Source organism: Tachysurus vachellii, chromosome 5 (assembly GCF_030014155.1).
Source record: "Tachysurus vachellii isolate PV-2020 chromosome 5, HZAU_Pvac_v1, whole genome shotgun sequence".
In the NCBI taxonomy this organism is placed as follows: Eukaryota; Metazoa; Chordata; class Actinopteri; order Siluriformes; family Bagridae; genus Tachysurus; species Tachysurus vachellii.
Window position 1 is genome coordinate 25,254,557 of NC_083464.1, and position 27,380 is coordinate 25,281,936.

General features: G+C 38.1%; 2 protein-coding genes across 5 annotated transcripts in view; one reads left to right on the top strand and one right to left on the bottom strand.

Moving 5' to 3' along the window:
• Positions 1-557: 557 nt before the first annotated feature.
• On the bottom strand, positions 558-9,682 carry LOC132846168 (uncharacterized). 4 transcript variants are annotated; one of them, XR_009648465.1, is made up of 9 exons: positions 9,622-9,682; positions 8,776-8,817; positions 8,614-8,656; positions 4,700-4,883; positions 4,335-4,366; positions 3,915-4,016; positions 2,804-3,045; positions 2,028-2,086; positions 558-1,937 (listed from the first exon to the last, which is right to left on the bottom strand). XR_009648465.1 is itself a non-coding variant. In XM_060870758.1 (8 exons), the coding sequence occupies exons 3-8, from the start codon at positions 8,614-8,616 to the stop codon at positions 1,913-1,915; spliced, it is 615 nt and encodes a 204-aa protein (XP_060726741.1). In that variant the 5' UTR covers positions 8,617-8,637; positions 8,776-8,817; positions 9,622-9,682; the 3' UTR covers positions 558-1,912. The 4 variants fall into 4 exon arrangements, 3 of the variants coding, with proteins under 3 accessions (XP_060726741.1, XP_060726740.1, XP_060726742.1); XM_060870758.1 differs by lacking the exon at positions 4,335-4,366 and having other exon boundaries at positions 8,614-8,637; XM_060870757.1 differs by lacking the exon at positions 4,335-4,366.
• A 4,270-nt stretch (positions 9,683-13,952) lies between these two features.
• The window catches only part of chrnb2 (cholinergic receptor, nicotinic, beta 2), a 29,797-nt gene continuing 16,369 nt past the window's right edge, over positions 13,953-27,380 (top strand). Inside the window, exon 1 of the mRNA XM_060870761.1 lies at positions 13,953-14,250. Within this exon, the coding sequence (XP_060726744.1) occupies positions 14,205-14,250 (46 nt within the window). The 5' untranslated portion in view covers positions 13,953-14,204. The remainder of the gene's footprint in view (positions 14,251-27,380) is intronic.

Genomic DNA, 27,380 nt, shown 5'->3' on the forward strand with positions numbered 1-27,380 from the left:
AAGTAAAATTAACAGGGAAAAAACATCGCAGAAGCGACACGGTAATTAGAATAAATTTTATTGCACATTCCTGACAAACTTAATTTGTCATGTTGACAGTAAAAGCACAAAAAGGCAACCTGTACTCAGTATCAGCAGACCAAATGATTGCAGGCTCAAAGAAAGTTGTTGGCAAAGAACTTATTCTTAGAGGTAAATGCCTTGAATTTTTACAAATTTTAGTTATACATTTCAGTTTTTAGATTGATAGAATTATAATTATATAATTATAATTATAACTTGTACATGATGTTTTGCTGCCACTAAAGTAATTGTACTGACCTGCGTGTCAATTAGTGACAAATGTTCCTGGCCTGCTTCGACAGTCACAATAAGGAGTGCGTCTTATGTTTTGCACGAGTAAGCTGCTATCACGGCAGACAGTATAAATCAAAACTGGCCTTATCTTGGAGTGGGTTGTCCTTCGAAGCCTCAGCGTCTTCTAACAAAGGATCCTCTTCAAGTTCTTCTACCTAGCCTATAGTTTGAACTTTAGATGAAGGAGTCAGACTCAGACCTTCTTGTCTTTTCAGGGTCCTCACAATGGGAGGCCTTGTTTTTATTTAAAGCAATGTAATACAAATAAGTGTATGTAATATATGTAAAGAAAAGAAAAGAAAATTACAAATAAAATCTCCTTCAAATAATCAAACAATTCTAGCATAAGTAAAAGGAATTAAAATGCAAAGATAGTAACAAACCTAGAAATATTCTCAAAGTATTAGCCTGCGTTTGTTCTCTGATACACAATACTTAAGCAATGCAAATGTAGAAAAGTAACTAAGCAGAAGCTTGCCTATAGTAGAATGCACACCTTCCTACAACAAGGAAAGCTTACTGTATATATTCTTTTTCCAACAATTTCCAAGGCACAGTGTGGTACACACAATATTGTGGTTGACCCTTTTCCAACCTTTCAAGGCACGCTCTGTGATATGTGCCAGGAAGTCATAACCTAATATTTTCAAAACATTGTGCATCGAGGAGCGTTAAATGAGTCATTTCTAAATTGCCCTTTAAATATATACTGTAGGGTGCCATAACAATTTCAAAGATAATAACATTCTTGCTTCTGAATGTACATTTCATTATAGTAAAAGACACATATAAATCAAAATAAAAGTGTTTAGAGTTCTCTTGAACATCTGAAAAATAAAACTTATTATTACATAAATCTTAGTCAGTTGGAATCTTCTTCCAGCTGTCTAGGTACAGCATCTGATCCTCTGCAGTCTTGCAGTAGCATTTATGGCAATTGGAATTATAATTGTATTTAATTCATATTCAATTGTTTCATGTCTGTTAACCAAATTTCCTATTTTTAGAAGTTTATTGGCAAACAGAAGCTGCTCCTGTTCCTCTTTATTTTGGCGTTTAGCTTCTCTACGCCTCTTTTTCTTTTCCTTTCTGAACCGTTTTTGTTCACGTTGTTTTTGAATAGGAATTTCTCCTAGAGTGTATATAGGCTGTATCTTAGTTTTAAGTCGAGGTCGAGGGGGATCTGTGAATCCTCCAACTCCATTTTCTCCTATCCTCATCCTATTAGCTTACAGGACCACACAGGATGTGGTCAGTCATCTTGTGGTTAACAGTTTTATTATTTATTTATTTATTTATTTATTTATTCACTTATTGTGTTTTAGTATATAAAAAATAAAGCAAGAAAAGTTCAAGTTCATAACCAATTACAGATGTTAGATTTTATTGCATTTTTAGAAAGTCTCCCTACTTTTCTGGAAATAGGGTTTGTATAGTATAGAAATGATTATTAATTTAGTCAAGTAATTAAACCGCAAATTTTTACACCATATCAACTTTTTTCTAAAAGAATCACAATGTGGTTTTTTTAGCAACCTCTTATGCCTCTTATGCTCTATACCGGCAATGGCTGCATCTCCCTAAAATAAAACACAAAGAGAAGAAAGATTTAAAAATAGTAAGAGAACATTTTTTTTTCAAAGTAATGTGGATAGCACAAACATACTTACTGGCTTTTACTTATGTTTTTAATGATTTTTCCCATTCTTTTAATGTAGTCGTCTATACCCTGTAAAAGAAAACACACAGCAAATTGAACAGGGAACAATCTTGATAACAGGAATATGAATAAATAAAATGTAATTTATAAAGGGTTGGTTACATAAAAGACCTAATTTTCATGTCAGTGTCATGTCAGTTGGCTGGGTCTGTCTCCAGTACACACGCACACACACACACACACACACACACACACACACACACACACACACACACCACACACGCACACACACACACACACACACACACACACACACACACACACACACACACTGTATCTGCTGCCTCCACCTAGAAATACTTACTATAAAGTCTTACTTTATATAAACCTGGAAAAAAGACTACACATATCTTGAAAAAGTAATCAATCAATCTAGTAACCAAAGCATGATTATATCTGTTATGTCTGACCAATCATTAACAGTTACAAATCCATTTGCAATATTATTCATCTCTGTTGCTAACATCACCCAGCATAAACCTTCGGTGTGAATTTGAGGAGCTAAACCACTGATGGTGCTAACTTTCTGTAGGCCTTTGTCTGTTCTGTGTTTTTCCAAAATACTCAAAAATTAGAAATAACACAGACTGATGGTAGAATTAGCATCTTGGTAGCTGTGAAGCTGTTGGGGTTGAGGATGTGTAAAGATAGAGACAAAAGCCAGAAGACATGAAGATGAGAATAGTTCTCAAAGTGTTTTTTCTGAAGCTAAAATGAATGTATTACCTGTTTGTCAACATTTAGTAGCTCCATGGCAAAATGGATACAGTTGTAGTCCAAAATATCATATTCCTGTTTTTTCTGCATTGCATTTCTAACTTTTTCTCTGAATGTTATCGGGATTCCTTCATTTTTCCTATAAATTGCAAATTTGTATTCTCCAAGGAAATTCTTCACATGCACTTTGCTTATAATGCCTGGACCAGAACTGGAGTTGGACAATGAAAAGCTTGACCGAAGGGATGAATCTGGGGGGGGATAAGGAAAAAACCTTTAAGGATAAATAAAATAGATTAAACTTTTTAAAAAAAGGTTTATTTTAAGTAGTTGTTTAAGTTTCAACTACCAGTTGAATTTCTGGTATTTGCTAGTAATCTTTCAGCATGCCACTGTCCCAAAGCATACATACAAATCAATAAAGAAGTGTCTTAAACAAAAGAAAGATGTTTTTGAAGATCAACTTCAACAAAGTATTAGTTTAGCTGTGTCCACACTTGTGCTTGATTATATATAGTGTCGATAGAAATTTCTATATTTCTGCATAAATATGACCCAAAACATGATCAGATTTTCACACAAATCCCAAAGCAGACAAAATGAACACAAACAGATCAGAGAAATTTATTATACTTAATTTTTTTATTCAGGAAAACGTTCCAAAATGATATATCTATGAGAGGCAAAGGTATGTGAACATCTAGATTTAGTACTTAATTTCAAGGTCAAATTAGAGTCTATCTGATTTTAGTCAATCAGATGACAATCAGGTCTCCATGAGTGTCCTATTTTATTTAAAGAACAGAGATATATCAAAGTCTGATGTTCATGACACGTGTTTGTAGACCATCGATACATTCCCAGAAGTGTTCGACCGACAAAGATAACTCCAAAAGCAACAATCTCGGTGTGCAAGGCAGAGTTGCCACTTGGAGAAAGCCACTATTCTCCAAAAAGTACATTGCTGCCCATGAAGCTTACTAAAGATCATGTGGACAAGCCAGAGGACTAGTGGAAAAAATAAATTTTGAAGCAATGAGATCAATATAAAACATTTTAAAATGAGAATTCTTTTTTTGGAGAAGGGAAAATACTGAATTCCAGCATAAGAACCTTATACCGTCTGTAAAACATAGTGGTGGTAGTATCATGCTTTGGGCCTGTGTTGCTGCATCTAAGCCAGGACAGCTTGCCATCATTGATGTCATTGAGCCAGAGAGCTCTAAATGAAAATGGAAAGACATCTGTGGATGAACTGAATCTCAGGAAAAAATGGGTCATACACCAAGACAATGATCACAAGCACTTAAGTCTGTCTACTGTACCAAATAATGATTAAAGAGAAACAAAGATAATGATTTTAGAATGGCCAAGTCAATGTCCAGACTTTAATACAAAAGAAAAATTGTGGAAGGACCTAAAGCAAACAGTTCATGTGAGTTCATGTCAGTGCTGAAGCTCTTCTGTATTGAGAGATTAAATAGAAATCTTCTAATCTGCTGTGCAGGACTGATCAAAAGTTACAGAAAACTTTACTTACAATTATTGATGCACAAGGGCTCAGAACAGATACTAAAAGCAAAGATTCACATCATTTTTTTAATAATTAAATGAAGAAGTATAGTATTTTGTATACGTTGAAGAAGTATGATTGTGTTCACTTGTTTGAAAATCTAATGATGTTTTGAATCATATTTATGCAAAAATAAAGGAAATTATATATATACATATTCGTGTGTGCCTCTCTAGAGTGCCCTTCATTGGTGGAAAATGCGGGAATCAGACACGGAAGAAGCTTCTGTATGTATATATATATATATATGTACATATTCTATTTCTATTTATATGTATTACTGTGTCAGTTCCTTATCTAAAACATTATATAAGTGTTTAGAGCTTTTTTACTTGTGAAGTGAATGATCTCCTCATCCTCTTCACTGCAGTAAACTCCAGCATGGTAGTATCCTAGACCAGATCCGTCACTACTGCTGCCACATTTCACCATATACAGATCTCCTTGCCTTGGAGCATCAGTAACAGTGCTGAAACCTTCTGGTGCAAAGCCAAGTGCCGTTAAACCCATAGAAGCCTACAAAAAATCCACCAGAGGAAATGCTTATATATTAATAATAACAGAAAAAGGGGGGACCGACCTGTTTGCCTTCTGAGCCTGTGCCACGCTCCAGGGACAATGTCTCCCCCTCACCACCGGCGACTCTTCTATTCCCCGGGATGCCTGGATCCACAACAGACTCACCGCACCATCCTCACCTCGCAGCGTGCTGGGTGAGTTTTTCCCAAGTGCTGCACATTCTCCCTCCTCTCTCACTCCCTCAATCCAACCTCCAAGCTAAACAAATACATTGTGTGTTCTGAACGCAGCTCAGTGCTATTTGTTCGTGTGTGCCTCTCTAGAGTGCCCTTCATTGGTAAAAAAAAAGCGGGAATCAGACACGGAAGAAGTTTCTGCCCTGAGTATGGGGGAGATCCTGCAAAACCTGTTGCAGTCAAGCCTACACTAACATGTGGTAACCCAGGAGCTGGCCAAGAGCATCAGGAGTGCCACCCAGGAACTGCTTGAACTGCTTGAGCTGCTTGAGTGCTCACAGGCAGCAGCAACCCCTCTCTACAGTCTTGGCGACGCTCAATAGCGGCTAACCAGACTGATGGCGAAGGATGATGTTGAGGCCTTCCTGACACCTTTGAGTGCACAGCGGACCAGGAGTGTTAGCTAAAGCGGGATTGGGCCGACGCATCAGCGGAGACACAAAGCTAACCTACTATGCTATATAGCTGGAGGACACAGTGAACTATGACCTTGTGAAGCAGGAGATCCTCATTAGCAGTGGCAGATCTCTTACAATTCTTCCAGTGACTTCCACAAGTGGTGGTATGACCCAATGAGTAATCCCGGTGCCAAATGAATGAGCTACTACGGATCATCAGGGGGTGGCTACTGAATGACAAGCTAAGTAAGTAAGTCACAGAGAACGTGGCCATGCCCCACCCCACCCCGCTCCGGGACCAGTCAATGAACCCATGCCCACCAAACTAAAACTCACCCCGTTGCCACAGTCCCACAAGCAGTGGCTCACCGTGGAGGTTGAGGTAAAGACCATTTCCACACTCCTCGACTCGGGGAGCATGGTTAAGCATCGTCCATATCCCCGACCTCCCCGCCCCCCCTGCTCAGACACAACTGACCTGGCTTTGCAGGTGCCACCAGCTGGGCCACCAAAAAGAAGCCAGATGTGGTGACACAAGCCTGTAATCCACGTAACTGGGAGGCTGAGGCTGGTGGAGCGCTTGAGCTCAGGGGATTCTGGCCTACCACAGGCTATGAGGATTGGGTGTCTGCATTAAAGTGGTAGACAAGGAGGTATGGAACTGGTACCTTCTTCTTCCTTATGTCCTGTTCGCTGTCCAATAGGCATGTCCCCAGGCATATACAGGCTTCACCCCATTCAAGCCTTGGGGACTGTTGGATGTGGCTTTGAAAGCCTGGGAACTGTCACAGATTGCCCAAGTGGGGCCCATATGCCAGAAAAGGGCTTATAACCAACCGGCCCAGCCCCATAAGTTTCAACAAGGGGATCAGGTGATGCTGCTGTGTCTGCATTTGCTGCCCCTGTCACAGATCCCCAAGAACGTGCCCTGATGAGGAGGGAGAAGATCTCGCACCGGCCCAACAACAAGACATCACAGAGTTGGTGGATTCGTTTTCCGACGTCTTCTTCGTGCCGGGCCTCACACAGCTGGTGTGCCATGAGATCAAAACCCCTCCTGGGATGGTGTTTCAACAGCAGCTGTATTAAGTCCCAAAGCAGGAAGTGTAATGCCGACCTACAACAAAGACATATGTAAGTGCCTTTCTGGGTTTGGCAGGTTATTACCGGAGGTTTGTCCCTAACTTCTCCTCTGTAGCTTCCCCATCTCAGATTTGACCAAGAAGGGCCAACCAAACCAAGTGCATTGGACGAGCGAAACTGAATGGGCATTCCTTCACCTTAAGAAGGCTCTCACCTTCCACCCAGTCCTGAGGAACCCTGACTTTGCCCTTCCCTTAACCCTCCAGATGGACACGTTAGAGATGAGCTTGGGAGTTAGAAGGGGAGGAGCACCCGGTCCTGTTCATCTCTCAAAAACTGACCCTCACTGCGAAGAACTATGCCATGGTGGAACGGGAGGCCCTTGCAATTAAATGGGCCACCAAGGATCTCCGCTACTACCTAGCAGGGCAAAGCTTCATGCTGACTGATCACGCTCTCCTGCTTTGGATGGTGAAGGCAAAAAACACCTTGTTCAAGGTCCAGCACTAAGCCAGGAACCAGCATAGGAAAGCCAACTGCCTCTCAAGGTGCTACACATATGGAGATGACTGCTGCCAGTTGGGAGCTCAGAGCTAGGGGGGGCCTTGTGATGGCAGAGCATGCACTACCATCTGACACAGCAAAAAAAATGCTTGGTCAGCAGCATGGTCAGCTCAGCTCCCCAAGGCTTCAGCACCAAGGTCAGCACTGTTGGATCAGGAGCAGGCTGTGGCATTCACCCTCTGGCTGGGAAGCACAACAGAGAGCCAGGCTCAGTAGCTAGAGAAAGGTAAGATGGGAAACTTCCTGGAGGAACTTATGTGCTGTCTCTCCTTCTCATTTATCTTGCAAAATCTTTCAGCTGACCGACTTGCCACCTGCCTGCTGAGCCTGTGCCACACTCCTGGGACAACATCTCCCCCTCACCAGCGGCTGGACTCTCCTATTCCCTGGGATGCCTGGACTCACTACGGACTCGGTGACCCAACCTCACCTTGCCACGAGCTGCACCTGATCCATGGCTCGGTGCTATTCTTTCCTCTCTGCCTCTCTAGTGTGTTCCACAAAGGTTACTAAATTAGCATGCATTCATTCAAACTTTTATACACCTTTCTGAAAACATAATTTATTTAAAGTGTTATTTAAGTTATTATACTACTACTACTACTACTACTACTACTACTACTACTACTAATAATAATAATAATAATAATAATAATAATAATAATAATAATAATAGTAGGGGGCACGGTGGCTTAGTGGTTAGCACGTTCGCCTCACACCTCCAGGGTTGGGGGTTCGATTCCCGCCTCCGCCTTGTGTGTGTGGAGTTTGCATGTTCTCCCCGTGCCTCGGGGGTTTCCTCCGGGTACTCCGGTTTCCTCCCCCGGTCCAAAGACATGCATGGTAGGTTGATTGGCATCTCTGGAAAATTGGCCCTAGTGTGTGAGTGCGTGAGTGAATGAGAGTGTGTGTGCCCTGCGGGTTGGCACTCCGTCCAGGGTGTATCCTGCCTTGATGCCCGATGACGCCTGAGATAGGCACAGGCTCCCCGTGACCCGAGGTAGTTCGGATAAGCGGTAGAAGATGAATGAATGAATGAATAATAATAATAATAATAATAATAATAATAATAATAATAATGATAATAATAATAATAATGATAATAATAATGTCTCCTGAACTTTAATGAGACACTTATTCTGTAGTTCTTGTTAAACTAAAAGCAGTTTTTAATTTCATTTGAATTAAGAATATTGTGATAAAAAAAGAGTTTCATTTTTTAACAGATTTCTCTTTTCTTTGCAAACGTTTACAAAACACTGCCTTATATAAATAAATAGATATTAGATTAGCATCTAGAAAAAGAATATTGAATTATTCACTGATGTTATCTAACAGCTTAAAAAAAATAAAATACTATGGTTTTGACTAATTTGTTTGACTTAATATAAGTACGTCTAGATAAATTCTATCGAAACAGCAACAAAAACAAAAAAAGACACTCACCATTGCTGATATTCAACACTTTCACTGTAGAAAATATGAATTACTGTAAATGGCATAAGTAGTACATTTTTAATATTGGTATACAGTAACATCTCATTACAAAACAATATGTACACTAAAACATTTGATGTTCAATGTAAAATAGAAGAAATTATACTTAACCTTAATCTTCAGGGATGTGTTTTCGCTGCTTTTCAGGAACAACTGAAAAAGAAACAGACATAAAATGTATTAAAACTTGTATAACTGGAACTAATTTGGTTTCTGTTTACATTTACTGGGAAGTGTAACCCATTTTCTCTTCCTGTAACCAGTAATTTACTTCTTGATTACCTTGTTCTTAACCTTTCATTAATTTTCTTTCACCATGATTATTATCTCTTTGTATTTTTCTTCTCCTGTTCACCTATTGTTTGTTTTATTTTAATTTGTGTGTGTGTCATGTTCATAATGTATGTTTTGACTGTGAGGCAATATAAATTAAATATTATACTATGAATTAATGAATCTTGTGAATCATTACTGTTTTGGAAGGTGAGTCATGTCGGTGTTATTCCTGCTTGAACTTTATGCTTTCTGCCACACAATATTACACAATATTAGGCTATTTCCCTGTGACTGAGGGGTTTACCACTTTTTTGTTTCTTCCATTCATGCAAACTGTTTGATCTAATATTGTAGTTTGTCGTCATACAAAGCAGAGCAAACATTTAAAAAACACTGCCTTATTTAAATACTTATATATTAGATTAGCATCTTGGAAATGGATATTCAATTATTCACTGATGTTATCCAAGTGTTTTTTCCTGATTTGTTCGACTAAGTATTCTGGAATAGAGAAAGTATTCTATACAAACAGTACCTTCACTGTAGAAAATATCAGAAAATATAAATGACTATAAATAACATCAGTAGTACATTTTTAACATAGGCATGCAGTCAAGAAGAGCACCCAATCTTTTGATGTTGAATGAACTAAAAAATATATATATACTTAATATACTGTACCTTGTTGCTGAGTAACTTATCTTCACTGCTCTTTCAGGTTGACTGAAACAGAACTGAAAACAGATCTCAAAACTGGAAATACAACGTGCAGTTTACGGGGTTTCTGAAACAGGCTGTGCAACTTTTGTTCTCATTTCTGAATGAGAATTCAATAGCAGTGCAAAACACCATATATAAATAAACAAAGGATTTCATTAAAAGAATGTACAAAATAAAGGTATACTAGCAATAACATTGACGCTCATCATTTGGTGAGCATCTGATGCAAACAAGAACATGCATCTAGAAGAAAAAATGTATAGATGCATGTATATATGCAGATATATGTAGAACTTTAACCCGATAACAAGACAGAAATGTCAGATATACACACACAATATATATACATATATATATATATATATATATATATATATATATATATATATATATATATATATATATATATGTATATATATATATATATATATATATATATATACATATATATATATATATATATACATATATATATATAGTGTGTAGCATGGAGGCTGTTTGTTTTAAAGTGATGGTAATATTGAGGAAAGATACAGTAATTAAAGCAAGTTTTAGAAAAGGTAGATAACACCCACATTTCATTAGTTACAGCTTTGATTCACACATCCCGGTGAATCACTGTGTCAGCTTCGACCAACAAAATTTATATGCCAAAAGATGGAAATACAAAGAGAAGGAGAAGAGGCAAGATGGCAGGGCTGGAGGTGGGAGACATACATCAGAGGGGTCCCACGCTCTAAATAATTCACTGTGTGACTGTGAGTAGACTGCAGTGCATAGAAGTTCTCCTGTCAAGTCATGTCATTCTGTGCCATAAGAGAGAGAGAGAAAAAAATTCAAACTCAAGCAGTGAGGGGAGCCTAACAGTGTGTGTGTGTGTGTGTGTGTGTGTGTGTGTGTGTGTGTGTGTGTGTATCTTTTCCAGTTAGTCATGTGACCAGTTGTGTGGTTTACTTCTGAAAGGTTCAGATACCTCACTCCACCTGATGAGTCACTGCTAAAAGTGCATACAGTAGCTGCAGACATGTATGTGAATAGATAATAGACAAGTGTAACCGTCTAAGAGTGAGCCTCTGTCTACCAGCACTTTGGTTCATTCCCTATGCCCAGTGCTTGCTCTCTCTCTCTCTCTCTCTCTCTCTCTCTCTCTCTCTCTCTCTCTCTCTCTCTCTCTCTGTGTCTTTCTCTCTCTCTCTTTCTCTTTCATAATATCTCTTTTATGTACACCGCATTACTTTTCTTTTATTCACCTATGTCATGAGTGAGAGCAGGTATACTGAATGCTTTGGTGAATGCACAAAAATAAACACGTCATTTAAGAGCATCGTAACAATAAAGAAAGTGTTTATGTTTGTGTGTGTGTGTGTGTGTGTGTGTGTGTGAGAGAGAGAGATAGAGAGAGATAGAGAGATGAGAGGGAATTGCATTGCATCATTTCTCCAGAAGCTACAGTTACTCATGGAACACTGAGCACACCATTTTGGGCACAGCAACTCTAGGCTTGCTGAGTGAAAAGCAAGACAATGGCACGGCAATGCCAATAGCCATGAAGCATGATATGTGCATCCCTGTCCAAGCCATCATAAGAAAGATACTGATGAATCCCAATTCGCTCCCTATATGTGCACTAGACATGGCAGGGAACCCAGCTATCGTCCTTCAACATACGATCACCACTACATCCATCCATCCTACCTACACAGGGTCACAGGGAACCGGAATCCTTTAAAAAGGGACTCGGGGCAAAAGATTGGAGAACAATGTGCAAACCAGTTGCAAAGCACACCCATTCACACACAGTGCAGAAGTAGGAATCACCACTAAGCCCAGCACAACTAGTGTTAATTTCGTCAGACGAGACGAGACGAAATATGTTCGTCAACAACCTTTTTTTTCATGACTAAGACGAGACGATGACAAGACTGCACCACTGTCCAAAAACGCTGACTAAGACTAAATTAACATGCATTATTGTTGACGAAAAAAGACGAAAATGTTTTGTATAAAATAAAAACGAAGATAAAATCTCTCTTCATTTTCGTCTACAATTGTCTCTGCTTTTTCATCAGCTGTTACGCCTTTAAAATATTCACAACGAGTTCGCGGCTTCGCTGTTGCTCAAGTTACAGGTCCACGAAGCGGATCCCGCTTATTATATAGCTACCTACCAAATAAATCAATAATTTGACACAAAATGATGGTTTAAAAACGGTGTGTTATAGTTTGCAGCGGTCTGTTATCAAGAAATAAAATAGTGTGTGTGTAGAAAGAATTCGTCCACATGCTGCTCAAAATAAATAAATAAATAAATAAATAAATAAATAAAAAATCCTGAGCACAAGTCCACCCCTGGTCTAGGCGGCTTTTTGTGTTAAATTATATTTCCTGTCGCTGCACAATCTCTTTTATTGTACATGACAGCTTATGTCCCGATGACCGGTCTTTGCATTACGATTAAAAGCAGTATCATTAAAGTAAAAATGTGATGTGCAGTCAAGTTCGAGTGTATGCACTGTTTAAACGTGTGTTCTCAACTTCTCACTGATACTTTTGTGATTCGCGGAGTTTTGACAAGTTTTATAGCCTTGATATTGTTTCTTATTCAAAAGTAGTGACAGAAAAAACTCAGCACCCCCAACCTGAAACCTCTTCCCACGCCTCTGTCACAATCACATCATAATCAAAACTAATTAGGCTTAAAAGCAAATGTATATGTAAGGGAGTCAAGTTTAACAATTACATGTAATATTGCTCCAAATATCATCAATAATGGTGTGTGCAATACCATGTATAACTTGCATTAAGTCGGTAATTATATTATATATATATATATATATATATATATATATATATATATATATATATATACACACACACACACACACACACACACACACACCTACAGTTTTGATCTTAGGCTTTTCATTAAGTTATTTATTTCCACTATAACACTTGTGTTCCTGATATTATTGCATTTAATGAGGCCTCGTTGTATTTATTCTTACAATAGGTTCCAGATGTGGTCAAGCTACAATTTTTTAACTAAAACTAGACTAAAATTAAAAGACTTTTAGTCGACTGAAACTTGACTAAGATACATTGAGTTTTCTTTTGACTAAAACTAGACTAAAATGACGAGACTTTTAGTCGACTAAAACTAAGACTAACAAAAAATATATGTGAATGACTAAATATGACTAAAACTAACAAGGACATTTGGCACAAGACTAAGACTAAGACTAAATTAAAAATAGGTGATGAAATTAACACTAAGCACAACATAGTATATGAATGGATCCTATAAACTTTGTCCAAAAGGATTTAATCAACACTTCAACATTTTTAGGTCAAAACTTAAATGATGCACAGAAATGACAAAGTCTTAAGTGTATTAGACCTCCAGACTTTTCCTAAATGTTCAATTTAGAACCCTGAAATAGAAAATTTCTGGTTTCTGTCTCTATAGAAAGCTATAAAAGCCTTGAGCAAAAAAAATCTAGAGCAGCCAAACTCCAGTTGTCTCCATTAGCATAAAGCAATTTGAATCTACAAGCACAAAGTGGTTGTTAATGTTTTCTGTTCATCTCAAATGGATTAATGATGGCTGTTCTAGATTTTAAATAAATCTTCAATGTGGTAAGTGGCTTCTTGTGAATTGTTGTGGCTTCATATCCAAGAATTCTTCACTGAATCATTCACAGCTGACAAAAATTACACTTAAATTATGAGTGTTTGAGAAGAACTTCCCAGCAAATACTGGTTGTGTCTTTACAGAAAATACACTGAAGAGACAGAGCCAAAGAAATGTCTCCATCACCACATCCACAATCCCTCCCCTTAACTCTGCCGCTCAGCTCTGATGGACATCATCACTTACACTTACTGAATCGATTCTTTAGGGAGTTGAGTGAATCGAAGTGATATGATTCCGTAGATTCACCAATCACACTGAGAGCCTAGAAAATTAGTAGGCTGCAATTTCACTTTTAAATAATATTCATAGTCGTATTTCAATTGGGTTACCCGTTTAATGGCTAAGCAGGTGAGCCTATAACCATATAATTCACAATACAGGTTCCTTAAGAAAAACATATATTATACCTCTCAAATGATTATTTTATTATATTTTTAGATGTCACGTGTTGTGTCCTTGAATTTACTAAACAATTTCTTGAACAGGACATACGTAAACATAGACACAAACAAAAAAAATCGACAAAAAAATAGAGTCGAGTCTTTAAAGAGTCGTTCATATTGAACCGATTCCTGAGCGAATCTCGCATCACTAACGGTGCGCTTCTTGTGCGTCATGATCAACCCTTTATATATCTGGGATCTCGTAACACGCGCCCTTTTTTCTTCTATGATAAACTATTCTTTTTAAGTCCAGGGTGGACGTAAATCCATTCTAGGCTTAATTAGCAGAAGAAAGCACAACACTCGGTCATTCGGGGCTTAGTGTCCATCTCTCCATCGCATTCGCTCACCGATCCGCACGCGCCAACAATATTCCTGCGACTGATGTCCTCCTCATCCGAGCCGACATGGCTCCATGGACCGCGTTGTGCCTACTGCTGGCCACTGCGACAAGTAAGTCACATCTGCTATTTAGGGGATAAAGAGATAAGAGAAAACACACGGATTTGCGTGTCCTATTTTGTGTGTGTGTGCGTGCGTGCGTGTGTGTGTGTGTGTTTGCGCGCGCTCGCATTATCTCAGATTAATCGAGTTTATATCAAAGAAACGTCCATAAACATGATAAGCATCTTTTACAGGGGAATTTAAGAAAGCATGGTTACATATATTAATATACATATATTAATATACGTAATATATGTATATTAATATTTATTAATGTCATAAAACATCACGTTTATTATTTATCGTGCGTTTTGTTTTACTATTAACCATAATAAATATACTGATGACGTGATGTTAGTACGATGAACCATACAGTACTATAGCTCCATTTGTTAACCAGATCTCTCTCTCTCTCTCTCTCTCTCTCTCTCTCTCTCTGTCTCACACACACTCTCCCGCTCTCTCTCTCTCTCTCTGCTGTCTCTCTCTGTGTGTGTGTGTGTGTGTGTGTTGATAAGAGCATCCTTTAACCAGACATGTGTACTAATGTCTTGGACAGATTAGATCAGATCTTATTTAACCATTTCTATCAGTCAGCAGCCTTAAGTAAGTGTGAATGCACGCATCTGTGTCTGTAGAGTTCAGATATTTGGATGTTGGCATAAGTGTGTGTGTGTGTGTGTGTGTGTGTGTGTATGTGTGTGTCAGCTTGTGTTAACCAGGGATGTTAACAGAAAGTCATTGGCAGTATTGAACAAGACAAAGAATAATTACTTGTGCAGTGTGAACGCTGCAGATGTGGAAACACACACACACACACACACACACACACACACACACACACACACACACACACGCTTACACATAGCCCAAAGCTGTGAAAATAAGCTTAGGTTTTCTTTGCTCATCAAAGTCAAGCTGATTAACGGAGAAGTGGACTTAATAATCAAAGGGGATACGGTGAGGTCACAGCCAGTAAAGGGTCTAAGGAGCATCAGTATACATCGTTCATTCTGCATTCTTCTTCATGTGACTCATTAAGAGAGAATTCAAAGAGGGAAACGAGGCAGCAAATGCACTATCCTGCAAGGTTCATTAACTAGCATGCTGAGTACAGCTATATTCTCATTAACTACCATCAAGTCAGCAGCACTCACTTGATGGGGGTTAATGAGCTCAGCAACATTGTCTATATAGATGGAGGCCCATATTCAGGATTATTCGTGGTGTCGGTACCATTTTCTAGACATCCACGTGCGTATGACATATAAAATAGGTTCATTAATTTCAGCCTATCATTAATCACTCTTTAGCCATTTCCTGTTTTACCTCCTTTGTTCTGTCCAGTATTGATGAATACTCTTACTTTCAATTTCAAGACAGAAAAATAGATTCATCTGAACCTATAAAAGAAACAAAAAAAATGGCTTTTTGTTGTGTCCACAGCACCTTTGCAATATGACTTCTACATACAGTAGATAGCACACTTTGCATAATAGATGGTCTTGTATGGGCCTGCATGTCATCTTCCTTTTAATTTGATTGCCCTGTAAATGCTGCTTTGAGGAGAAACTGCATTTTTAAAATGTACCATGCTCAGAAGATAGAGTTAGTGCAGCTCAGTTAGCTAGCTAGAGCTTGCTTTGCTTCATCCTAATGTCAGCAAATGTATACTACAACTGTACGCTAACGGTAAATAGCAAAACCTACTCGGTACATATTTTATGTGCCGCCACATAAAATAACACTGTAGAAAAAAATGGAACGGTCTCCATTTTCCGTAACTTAGAGATGTAGCTGGTCCACAAAAATACATGTGCTGTGTTTACACATTGTGTATAGATACACACAATCAAGGTCGGGCTTATGTATACAGTAGATAAGACACAATGATCCTCAAACAAGAAGGATATACTGTAATAACAGCCATGCTAAGGCAAGTACCAGAAACACTGCAGCTCTCCTAGTACACTATCAGGTGCCAAGCAAGACAAGGCAATCTAAGAGTGGTATCTTCACAGCCAAAGCAAAGATCGATACAGACTTCCTCTCATCTAGATTGGCATCATTAAGTACGCTCATTAAGAGCAATTAGCATCAGTGTTTCGGGTCTGGCCCTGCTGCGATGGTAGTGTGCGATTCAGCTCTTTCTTCACATAAAGATGCACAGATTGGTGGCAATTTTAGATGGATTCTGCCTCCAGAGAGTAGTGAAGATGGATTGTTAGAGAGTGCTATACATCACTGCTTTATCCATCATAAATCAATAACCGGGGCAGACAGGGTCAGTACACCTGTACCACCCAACGCTTCATCCATCATCACTTCTGCCATTCTCTGCACACGATCCTACTGCATTCTCTCGAGTACGCCAAAAGATGAGTGCAGCAATATTTAAATGCCGCACACCCCTGTATCTCTGCTCAGAAACAAAAGAGCAGCAGGATCAGCAATTAGTAAAGAAATGGATGCGTTTTCTTACTGTACTGAATGATCATTTGAACATAAACACAAGCTTAAACATACGTACAGAGAGGACGGATGTTGTTATCGTACCATAAATCCGTCTTTGACTTCAGTCTCAATTCACTGTAACGCTGCACAAACACCACAATGACAAGGCACCTAAATACTGTATGTGTTCTGAATTAAATTTTATTTGTAGAGTGTTTTTAACAAACAATTCTTGCAAAGCAGCATTATTATAATATAAATGTTCATATAACAAGGTTAAAATGATATTTTCTAATTAAAATTGATATTTATTCCTAATGAGCATATTATAGGCAACAGTAGAGAGGAAAATCTCCCCGAGACAATATGAAGAGGAAACACCGAAAGGAAACAGAAAAACTATTTTGTCTGTACAGTTTTAACTCACTCTTAGGCATATTTCAGTGCTAAGATTTTGTTAGACATGTTAAATAAAGTCTTACTTTGCTTGCCTAAGAGTAGGTTTGGAAAAAGTACTAAACTTTACTTTTAATAAAGTTCTTTTATAATAGATTATGCTCTTGTGATTATGTCTTAAAAATACTACATAGCAAAATGCTGTTTAAAAGAGTGCTACACAAAGTAATAATATAATTAAATGTAATTAATTGGTATCGGTCTGATACAAACACAGGACTGCTGTTATATTTTTTTGGATTTTTTAACACAAATATAACACTGATTACGCTTGAGAACAGGAGACAGTTTGTCCTGATACACTCTACCATCACGCTCATGGAAATTTGCATAGCTTGGCAATGGAAGCTTGTACAGACTTGTTTACTAGGAGTATTGTCAAATCAGACCGTTCCTATATCAATCAATCAAAGCTGCTCTCAGTGAACCAGTCACCATAATTGCACACTGTTATTACTGTTTCACTGCAATAATAAACAATAACAAGCATTTTAAACATGTGCAATAACAGAATTTTTTAATAATGTGCAATATTACCTATGTGCAATATGTCTTTCAGTGTAACCACAACACTTTTTATAAATTTTTGTTTTCGTACTGTATATACTCTATATTATATTATGTCTTTATTCTTTTTATATATTTTTTGCTGCTGTAACAGAGAAATTTCCCCATTGTGGGACGAATAAAGGAATATTTTATCTTATCTTATCTTATCTTATCTTATCTTATCTTATCTTATCTTATCTTATCTTATCTTATTTTATCTTATCTTATCTTATCAATAATGGAAATGCAGGATCGGAACATCCGTAGATTACAGCAAAATAAAATTTCCATGATAACACTAACTTCAGTATCTTCAGTATCTTATCACATCATTAATCGCATACATCTGTTGCAAAAGCATGTATTTGTGCATTTAGCTTCAATCTCAATCTGAGAGGAGTTTGCAGTTACTGAAGGTATGGGGGATAGGTCACCTTCTGTTCTATATTTAGCACCTATTCCATACAACTCAGTACACACACACACACACACCTCTCTCTAATGCACACCAACTCTGTACTTTCAAAGGCTTGCACTTTCTATAGTGCAGTTCTACATCTCTCAGTTCTAATTAAAATGGGACATCCTTTCAAATCATCCTATAATTGGAAGTAACCAAGGTGCAAATTCTTATGAATTATGTTTTTACAGTTAAATCTGTAGTACAGATCCTAACAGTGTTCCTTTGGTCAGAAGAAAACCTCAGCAAAACCTCACTGTAAAATGTATCACATACTTTGCAAGAAATAGGAAATCTCCCATTATATTGGTTTATTTTTATTGGAATTTTATTTGCAATTCAAAAGTGAAAGCTTAAATCGTTTTGAAATGTGGGTGTGGAGTTTGCATGTTCTCCCCGTGCCTCGGGGGTTTCCTCCGGGTACTCCTGTTTCCTCCCCCGGTCCAAAGACATGCATGGTAGGTTGATTGGCATCTCTGGAAAATTGTCCGTAGTGTGTGATTGCGTGAGTGAATGAGAGTGTGTGTGTGCCCTACGATGGGTTGGCACTCCGTCCAGGGTGTATCCTGCCTTGATGCCCGATGATGCCTGAGATAGTTCGGATAAGCGGTAGAAAATGAATGAATGAATTATTAAGGGAAAACAAAATCCAAACCTACACGGCCCTGTGTGACAAATGTGCAAAAAAAAAATCAGGAAGGGGGCTAACACTTTTTCACACCACTGTATACTGTATATAATTTGTCTGCTCTTGCCATGACACCATCAATACACAAGTTTCTTTGACAAACTATAAATGATTTTTTTAAGGTGTTAAACAGGAAAAGGTAAATATACACTCACTTACACGATCACTTCATTAGGAACACTTTACTAATCTTGGCATCCCTATGCTGACAAAACTCTGCTGTGATTCTTCCGTTCAACCACATCCCGAAGGTGTCCTAAAGCTAGACAGTGAACTTGTTATCATGTTCATTAAACAATTTATCATGCTAAAAGGTTAAAAAAAATGTCCATGGTCAGCAACAATACTGAGGTAGTCTGTTGAATTAAAGTGATGTTTCATTGGTATAAACAGTACAACGTATACCAGGAAATCAGTACCCACACCTTTACACCACCTGAACTAGCCTGGACTCTTGGGTCCATGGATTCATGCCGTTGGTGCCAAATTTTGACCCTAACATCTGTGTGCCTCAGCAGATATCTAGACTCATCAGATCAGGCTACATTTTTCCAGTCTTTAACAGTCCAGTGTTATTGGGTCCGTGCCCACTGCAGCCTCAGATTTCTGTTCTTGGCTAAGACAAGTGGATCCTGATGTGGTCTTCTGCTCTTGTAGCTCACCTACAGTACAACGTTCCTGTCACAAGATGTCTTTTTTTTTTACATTTTGAGTAAACTTTAGAGAGTGTTGTATGTGAGAATTCCAGTACATCAGCAGTTATATACAGAAATACTTAAACCAGGCTGTCTGGTACCAACAATAATGACATTTAGATAACACTTTTTCACCATTCTGATGGATTATATGAACATTGGCCAAAGTTACTGACCTGTATCTGAATGATTTTATGCTGCCACATGATTGGCAAATTAGATAACTGCATGAATGAGTAGGTGTACAAGTGTTCCTAATAAAGTACTATACATTAGTATATAACTCGGAAATTACTGCACACTTTATGATTTTTATTCATCTGTGAGATAACGAGTGGCTTAAATATGTTTCTGTACATCTTCATTAATGTTACACAAGGTTTTGAGTCTGTGGTTTTATTTAGAAACGAAAGAAGGCATTTCGCAGCACAATGACCCTTGCACTGCAGTGCTGGAAGAAATAAACAGATCAGTAAATTAATCTAGGTTTAAGACTGATCTGCTCAAAGACACTTCTTCCACAAACATAGCTCATTCATACAAGTGTTGGTGATGACATGCTGTTACACTGATGGCAATAACATAGGCACTGATCATGATTAAAAATGAACGCATTGCATTTAATGCTGTGGTTGTCATTTAAAGCGCAGTAAATGTCAGGGAAGAATTTGATCTTAGGGCTTGTGGAGCTTTGCTACATGTTTCCTTATTTAGCCTTTTTAAGTGTTCTCAACTAGAATGAACCTTTCAGTAATATGTGAACAGAAATCACATTAGTCTAACCATGAAACAATCATGAATGACAACCATTTAGAGACTTTAAAGTGACGTGACATACAGCTAAGTACGGTGACCCATACTCAGAATTCGTTTTCTGCATTTAACCCATCCAAAGTGCACACACACAGCAGTAAACACACACACACACCATGAACACACACCCGGAGCAGTGGGCAGCCATTTATGCTGCGACGCCCGGGGAGCAGTTGGGGGGGTTCGGTGCCTTGCTCAAGGGCACCTCAGTCGTGGTATTGCCAGCACGAGACTCGAACCCACAACCTTAGGGTTAGGAGTCAAACTCTCTAACCATTAGACCACGACTTCCTCTTTAAGTGTGACATATGTTAATGAATACCAAAACCATCTACATATTATTTTCATTTTCTCATTAAATTCAGAAAATTATGATTATTTATGTGAAATTAGAGTTTTACTGTTGCTATTTATACCTCAGAAAAAAAATTCAGAACTATAATATTGAATACAATTTTTTTTACAATTTCTATCTTGAAATAACTTGAGGAAAAATAATGATTTTTCACTGATTAATTTCCTGGAAACATGCCCTTAATTATATGGGTTGAAGGGCCTCCAGGAATAACTTATCATTCATTAATATAGTGAATTAATATAAGCTAAATTAGCCACTGATTTAAATTAGCTATTTATTGTAAAAAAATGTTCTGGCATTACTAGCAACTATGTGTTTAAAAAAAAATTAACGATCTTGATGTCAGTTTAGTCCGATTTACTAATGCTAAATAATTAGCTAATGCTAATTGGCTTGATACTGTAGCTAATAGCTAACTTTAATGTTTCATCCTTGTATTTACTTTTGTCAACTAGAGACCACCATTGAAGGGTTTATTGTGAGATTTATGTAAATTATTTAGATAATTGACTGACACACATGACTACCTATTTTTTTAAATGGTTTCTTTTTTGGAGTATTGATGTGTGTATTAATTATAAAGTAGCTCATTAACACCTTCAGAGAAAAAAATAATCTCTCTTTGCTTTTGGAACTGTGTAGCGCAATGAAGATGTTCAGTCGATATTAAAACATCATATTCATACATATGTGCAAATAACTTTACAATTTGTCTCCTAATACGTAAAAAGCCACTTTATATTCGACTATATAAAAATCTCTCATTATATTATAGCTACAGTATATTACTGCAATGAAACTGAAGTAAACGATGTAGCAGCTTTCTACTATTTAGGTTTTTGCTCACACAACACGATGGGACATTTAAACGTAGGCTTCAATCAATGTGCTCAAGTGTTCAGTGATATCCCATATTTTTAAAGGAGGCAAAATACTTATCTCTAAATAAAGGCTTGAGGTATTAGTTGCATGATTTGTTTGTTGTGTCACCATATTTTGGATTAAGTTGCTTTGCAGCGCTTCATGAATGTAACAAAAGGTGAAAGTTACTTGCTTTTAATTTCAGAGAGAAGGAACGGTTCTTAAACAAAGCCAATAATGCAGATTTGACCATTATGTACCTTCCCCCACAGTGCTGATTCGTATCAAAGAGAAAACGTATCAAGTGTCTCATTCACAACTGCTGTCCCTGTCCTGGAGAGTGCCTGAGAAAATTTAATGCCCCCTTTCCACCAGAAAGAACCAGGTGCTGGATCAAAGCTAGTGCTGGTGCTGGTTCGAAGTTGGTTCCACTGCCGAAAGAACCAGTTTGCCTTTCCATGGTCTAGAGAGCCATTACAGAGCTGAGTGTTACGTCACTGTATACAACATTATACAGCAACGTTAGCGCAGCAGCAGCAAACACAAACACAACATCAACGGCGGATGTTGCTTTACTGTTAATGCTCATGGCTTTGTGAACCTACATTGGCATCCAAATGCGGCGAATGCTGAGTTAAAATGATTTAAAAATGGCACTAATGACGTTCTCTTTTGTCTTTTTGGTCACAGTAACCCGCCCTCAGCCCCTGACGCAAGCGCTTCTTAAGTCTAGACCAGCAATGTTTTGGTGCTACTTAAGAACCACTTTTCCTGGTTCAGAGCCGGTGCTTTGGGTGTCGAAAAAGAAACTAATTTTATTATTTATTTATTAGCTGAACTAATTTCAGAGCTCCTGCTCTGAACCAGCACTGAAACTGCCTCGGTGGAAAAGGGGCATAAGAGGTCTGGAGCGTATCAGCACTTCACATCTGAGAGGGTCCCAGAGTGTTTCTTCAGGAGGAGAAAATTTGTTGGAGAGTATGTCTATATAAACTAACTAACATTTGCTGTAGATATAAATATCCCCGTTGTCCCATAATGTTGCTAGCTAGCTAACAACTACGAGGCAGTGTCAGAGGGAAGATCTCAAAATGAGTGTTTATACAGTGTGACATCGCAGGTAATACAAGCACAGGGAGTAAAAAACCACTACAATATAAAAGTATAACAAATGTTTAGTGTTCAGGCCTCTTTCAGGCCTTTCCTCTGTATTGATTTTTATAGAGCACTGATTTTATTTATTCTAGCAATTATTTTAACCACAAATTAGACAGCTAGTTAGTAAGCTATTTATTTGTCACATGTTTAAATTTATTCTATCTAAATCTACTGAGAATTACTTGGATACATTAAGGAAGGATAGCAAGCTCCTTTAACATGGTCTGTTTTTTTTTTTTTGCAGAATAGCAGGCATGCAAAAGCTAGAACAAGCCAATATTCTTTTTTAGAGATGCTCAAACAAGCCCACACAAGCCATGCCAATTTATCTCCCCTTCCCAATTCCAGCAAATCCAATATCTTCTCACTTTTTTTTTCCCCCTATGGTACATATATTCCAAGCATGCGTGGTCAGACTGAACCAGTTGCAGGAGAAGTGAGTGTCCCACAAAAATAAATCATGTCAAAAGTGCTATCGATCTAAAACCTTTTATAGTGCATTTAAAGATAGGAAATCATTTTAGAGGGGAAAGAAGAAATGGAGATGTCAAAAGAATTCAGTGACCATGCTTTAAATGTGCTGTTATCAATTTTTTTAAGAACGCTTTGGTTAAACTGTCCTGATAGCTATCAATAAATTACTAGCTTCTCTCAATACAATTGAGAACAATTAAATATAGTCCAGCGGTATGGATTATCAGGAAAGTTCTTTGCAAGGAGATGGATAAGAAGCACCTACAGTACAACAGAAAGAACAGAAAGTGAAGCACCAGTTTGATGACACAGGAGGGTAAAAGTATAGGTTTACAGTGTTTATGCATTGCTCTGCTGTTTGTGTTCCATTTTTGCCATCATGGCATTGGTGTTAAACACAAAACAGCTTACGAATATAAAATAGCAAAGAAAGGAACAGGAAGACAAGTGCCTGGAAGTTGAGCTCCCTTTGCATGTAGCATGCTGTGTTGTTCTCCCTTAAAATGATCACCCCATAAACATTATACACAATATACAGTAGTAGGTAGAAAAACAGCACATTTCTACCAGTTGTTAGCTGTGAATGCTTGGAGGTATCTTGCAGAACAAGACCGATTTTACAGTTGTGATAACATCTTATTTAACTCTTAAAACTTAAACTTATACCATAAACCGTAATATTTGCTCATTTGGCTTGTGTTTGTGTTGAACTAAGCAGTTCAGGGTTAAAATCTTGATGGACCGTCTCAATGTTACAATACAATTTTAACAAAGGAACTACCATGTATTGTAATTGCTTGAGGAAATTTTGGACATTCATGAATGTATTTTGGGGGCACGGAGGCTTAGTGGTTAGCACGTTTGCCTCACACCTCCAGGGTTGGGGGTTCGATTCCCACCTCCGCCTTGTGTGTGTGGAGTTTGCATGTTCTCCCCGTGCCTCGGGGGTTTTCACCGGGTACTCCGGTTTCCTCCCCCGGTCCAAAGACATGCATGGTAGGTTGATTGGCATCTCTGGAAAATTGTCTGTAGTGTGTGATTGCGTGAGTGAATGAGTGAGTGAGTGTGTGTGTGTGTGTGTGTGCCCTGCGATGGGTTGGCACTCCGTCCAGGGTGTATCCTGCCTTGATGCCTGATGACGCCTGAGATCCCCCTTGACCCGAGGTAGTTCGGATAAGCGGTAGAAAATGAGTGAGTGAGAGTGAATGTACTTTAGAAAGATGAAGAAATGAAGAATGAGTGCACTTTATTTTTTTTTCTTTTAAATTATATTTTTGTTACTTAATTTAGATGCTGCAGCTGTGTGTGAAACATATGGCCTGTGGACTAAGCTTTTCATAGTGGTGTTGTGTAATGTGAATGCTGAGGGAACTAAAATGCAAATTAGTCATGAGTCATATGCAAGAGAACGTTTAAGCATGAAACGTTAAATGGATTTACATAATAATACAAAATATGAAAGTCTAGAAAACCCTGCTTGTAGATACACTATTTGGACCAAAATATGCGGGCACATAATCATCTCTCTCTTATGTTGTTCTTCCCCAAACCAGAAATTTTAAAGCAAACATTTGTATGCTGTCGTTGTATGCTGTTATAAGTTATAATTTCCCTTCACTTGAACTAAGAGGCCCAAACCTGTTCCAGCATGACAATGCGACTGTGTACAAAGCGAGCTCTGTGATGACGGTGTGATAAGAGACTGACTTCAGCTTCCTGCACAGAGCCCTGACCTCAAACCGCCTGAACACCTTTGGGATGAACCGGTATGCTGACTGTACCCCAGGCCTCTTCACACTACATCAATGTCAGATCTCACTCATCCTCGTGTGGTTGAATGAGCGCAAATTCCCACAAACACAATCCAAACCACAGTGGAAAGTAGGCAGTAGAAGCCTACTGTATGTAGAAAGTTATAGCAACATAGAGTGACACAAACTTTTAGCCCTGTAGTGTAGATTCTAATAAAGGTAGGGTCTACGTTGTTTGAAAGCCAATGTTGACATTTGGAATCACCAAAACAAACACGCCCCTAACCCGAATGGGTCCCACCCCTGTATTGATAGCTCCGCCCACACATACATACGTAACCCAGGCAACTAATGGAAAGAAATGTGTAGAACAATACGATTGAAGATAAACAAACAAGCAAAAATGACACACAAGCATAATCATGCAAAGGACGGCATATATTAGTTCTGTGAAACAAAACAAAACCAACGTTACTCACCTATTGAGAAGGAAAAAAACCGCCTCGGCGTCTTAAGTAAAGTTGGCCACATATTCACAGATTGGAGTTTCCCGAGTCAATAACTCCTGAGCTAAACTCCAGTGCTGGAAAGCTGATCCTATATTAACACTGGTCCTACTTCTTGCCTTATCGTAAGCCTTTCTTCGCTTTCTTTCTTTGTTTTTATCCTCCATGTCAATGTTAAAGCTGCTTTCTGCTAATGTCACACATGTGCGCTGAACACACTCCACGCCCATATTGACAAGACACTCCCCTTTCTGCTCATTGGCTACACGTTAGTTTTGTTTTTGTTTTATTTGGCGGCCCGACTCAATTTTCTGAAGCATTTCTCAAAAAAACGGAGACCCCACCTTTAATGTTTTAAGTTGTGCTTGAAAGGTTGTTATTTGTTTAAAATGGCAATTTTGATTTAGATATATGTGATCAGTGAGACATAAATGGTACCCCATCAGTGGAATCACTCTTACAAACAGGTGACAAAAGATTTCATGGCTGATTATTGCAATGGATGTAAATGTTACCACACATTCATTAAAGAATGGTGTTTCTGTGTTTCAGAAGTGAGGAATTCTTTCATAAAGAGCACATGGAAGAATTAATGTATACGTTCCACGTATAACGGCTTGACCAAACAAGGCCCTATTTTAAGCATTTGCCATTATATTACAGCGTTAACAGGGTTGTGTTAATTGTCCTAGGCGCAAGCCAATATGCGTTAGTTCACAAATACAATTTTATTTTAAACGAACACCTCCACATAAATGCTGATGCAACTAAAAAATATAAAAGCTAGTTAAAAATCTGATTTGCCTTGTTCTGATATACAGACAACTGTTCGTTGACCTCTTAATCTCTCTCTTTAATATTCACTTGTTCATCTTGCATATTGCATATAATAATTACAATGAATTATTGATAACACCGGTAAAATTAATAGCGAACGGATGTAGTTGTGAGAGTGTGGAACGTAATTCTGGAGCCACTGTCAGGTTCAAGGAGTTTGAAAGGTTATAAATCTTAAAGCAAAGTATAAAAGCCATGCTGTATATGGAAACATTTTAATGTGACCTCATTATCTATAGCTGTACAGACTAATGTTAAATGCATACCCATTTCAGATTTCCTGATTATACTATACTCCATTCAATAGTACTAAGCAAGACAGGAAATGAGCACTTCTTCCCTTATGCCTATGCTGAGGCAAGACAAAGCAACGTGAATGCGGTAACATGATTAAGTTTGTGGTTCAGACGGTTTGGGATTTTTGTTTTCTGATCTATACTTTAAACTCAGTATCAAAGACCCTCTGATTTAATAATGTTTCAGACTGTGAGTTACAGGAACACACATTTTAATTCAACTCAATTCAATTCAAGTTTATTTGTTTAGCGCTTTTTACAATTGACATTGTCTCAAAGCAGCTTTACGGAACATTGACATAGAACAAAAGGTTATTATAAAGAATAATATAAAGATTAATATAATAAAAAATTCAAGATTAATATTAGATATATTTAAATGTGTATGTATTTATCCCCAGTGAGCAGGTCTGAGGTGAATCAGGCAGCAGTGGCAAAAAAAAAACTCCCCTGAGATGGTAAAGGAAGGAACCTTGAGAGGAACCAGACTCAATGGGAAACCCATCCTCATATGGGTGACACTGGGGGGTGTGATTATAAATATACAGTCTGAAAAATGTTGTATTGATGCAAAAGATCACATCTCCTCTATAGTATCGCAAAGTCCAAATGGAGCTGGTAGATCTCTAGATGCCTCAGGATTCTCAGAGTCGGCCTCGTCTCAGCGGAGGTCCAAAATCTTTATCGCACGGAAGACGATCGGAGCTGGTACAATTTCTGGATGCCTCGGGATCAGTAGAAAGAGAGAAGCAGTGGAGAGGGATTAACATAGCTTAATTAAAT

Excerpts from the sequence above, each read along its gene's own strand:
- LOC132846168 (XM_060870758.1), bottom strand. Across the intron at positions 4,017-4,699 it reads GGAGATCATTCACTTCACAA|AGCTCTCTGGCTCAATGACA; the intron begins GTAAAAAAGCTC and ends ATTTTCATTTAG. Across the intron at positions 1,938-2,027 it reads AAAAACATAAGTAAAAGCCA|GGAGATGCAGCCATTGCCGG; the intron begins GTAAGTATGTTT and ends GTTTTATTTTAG.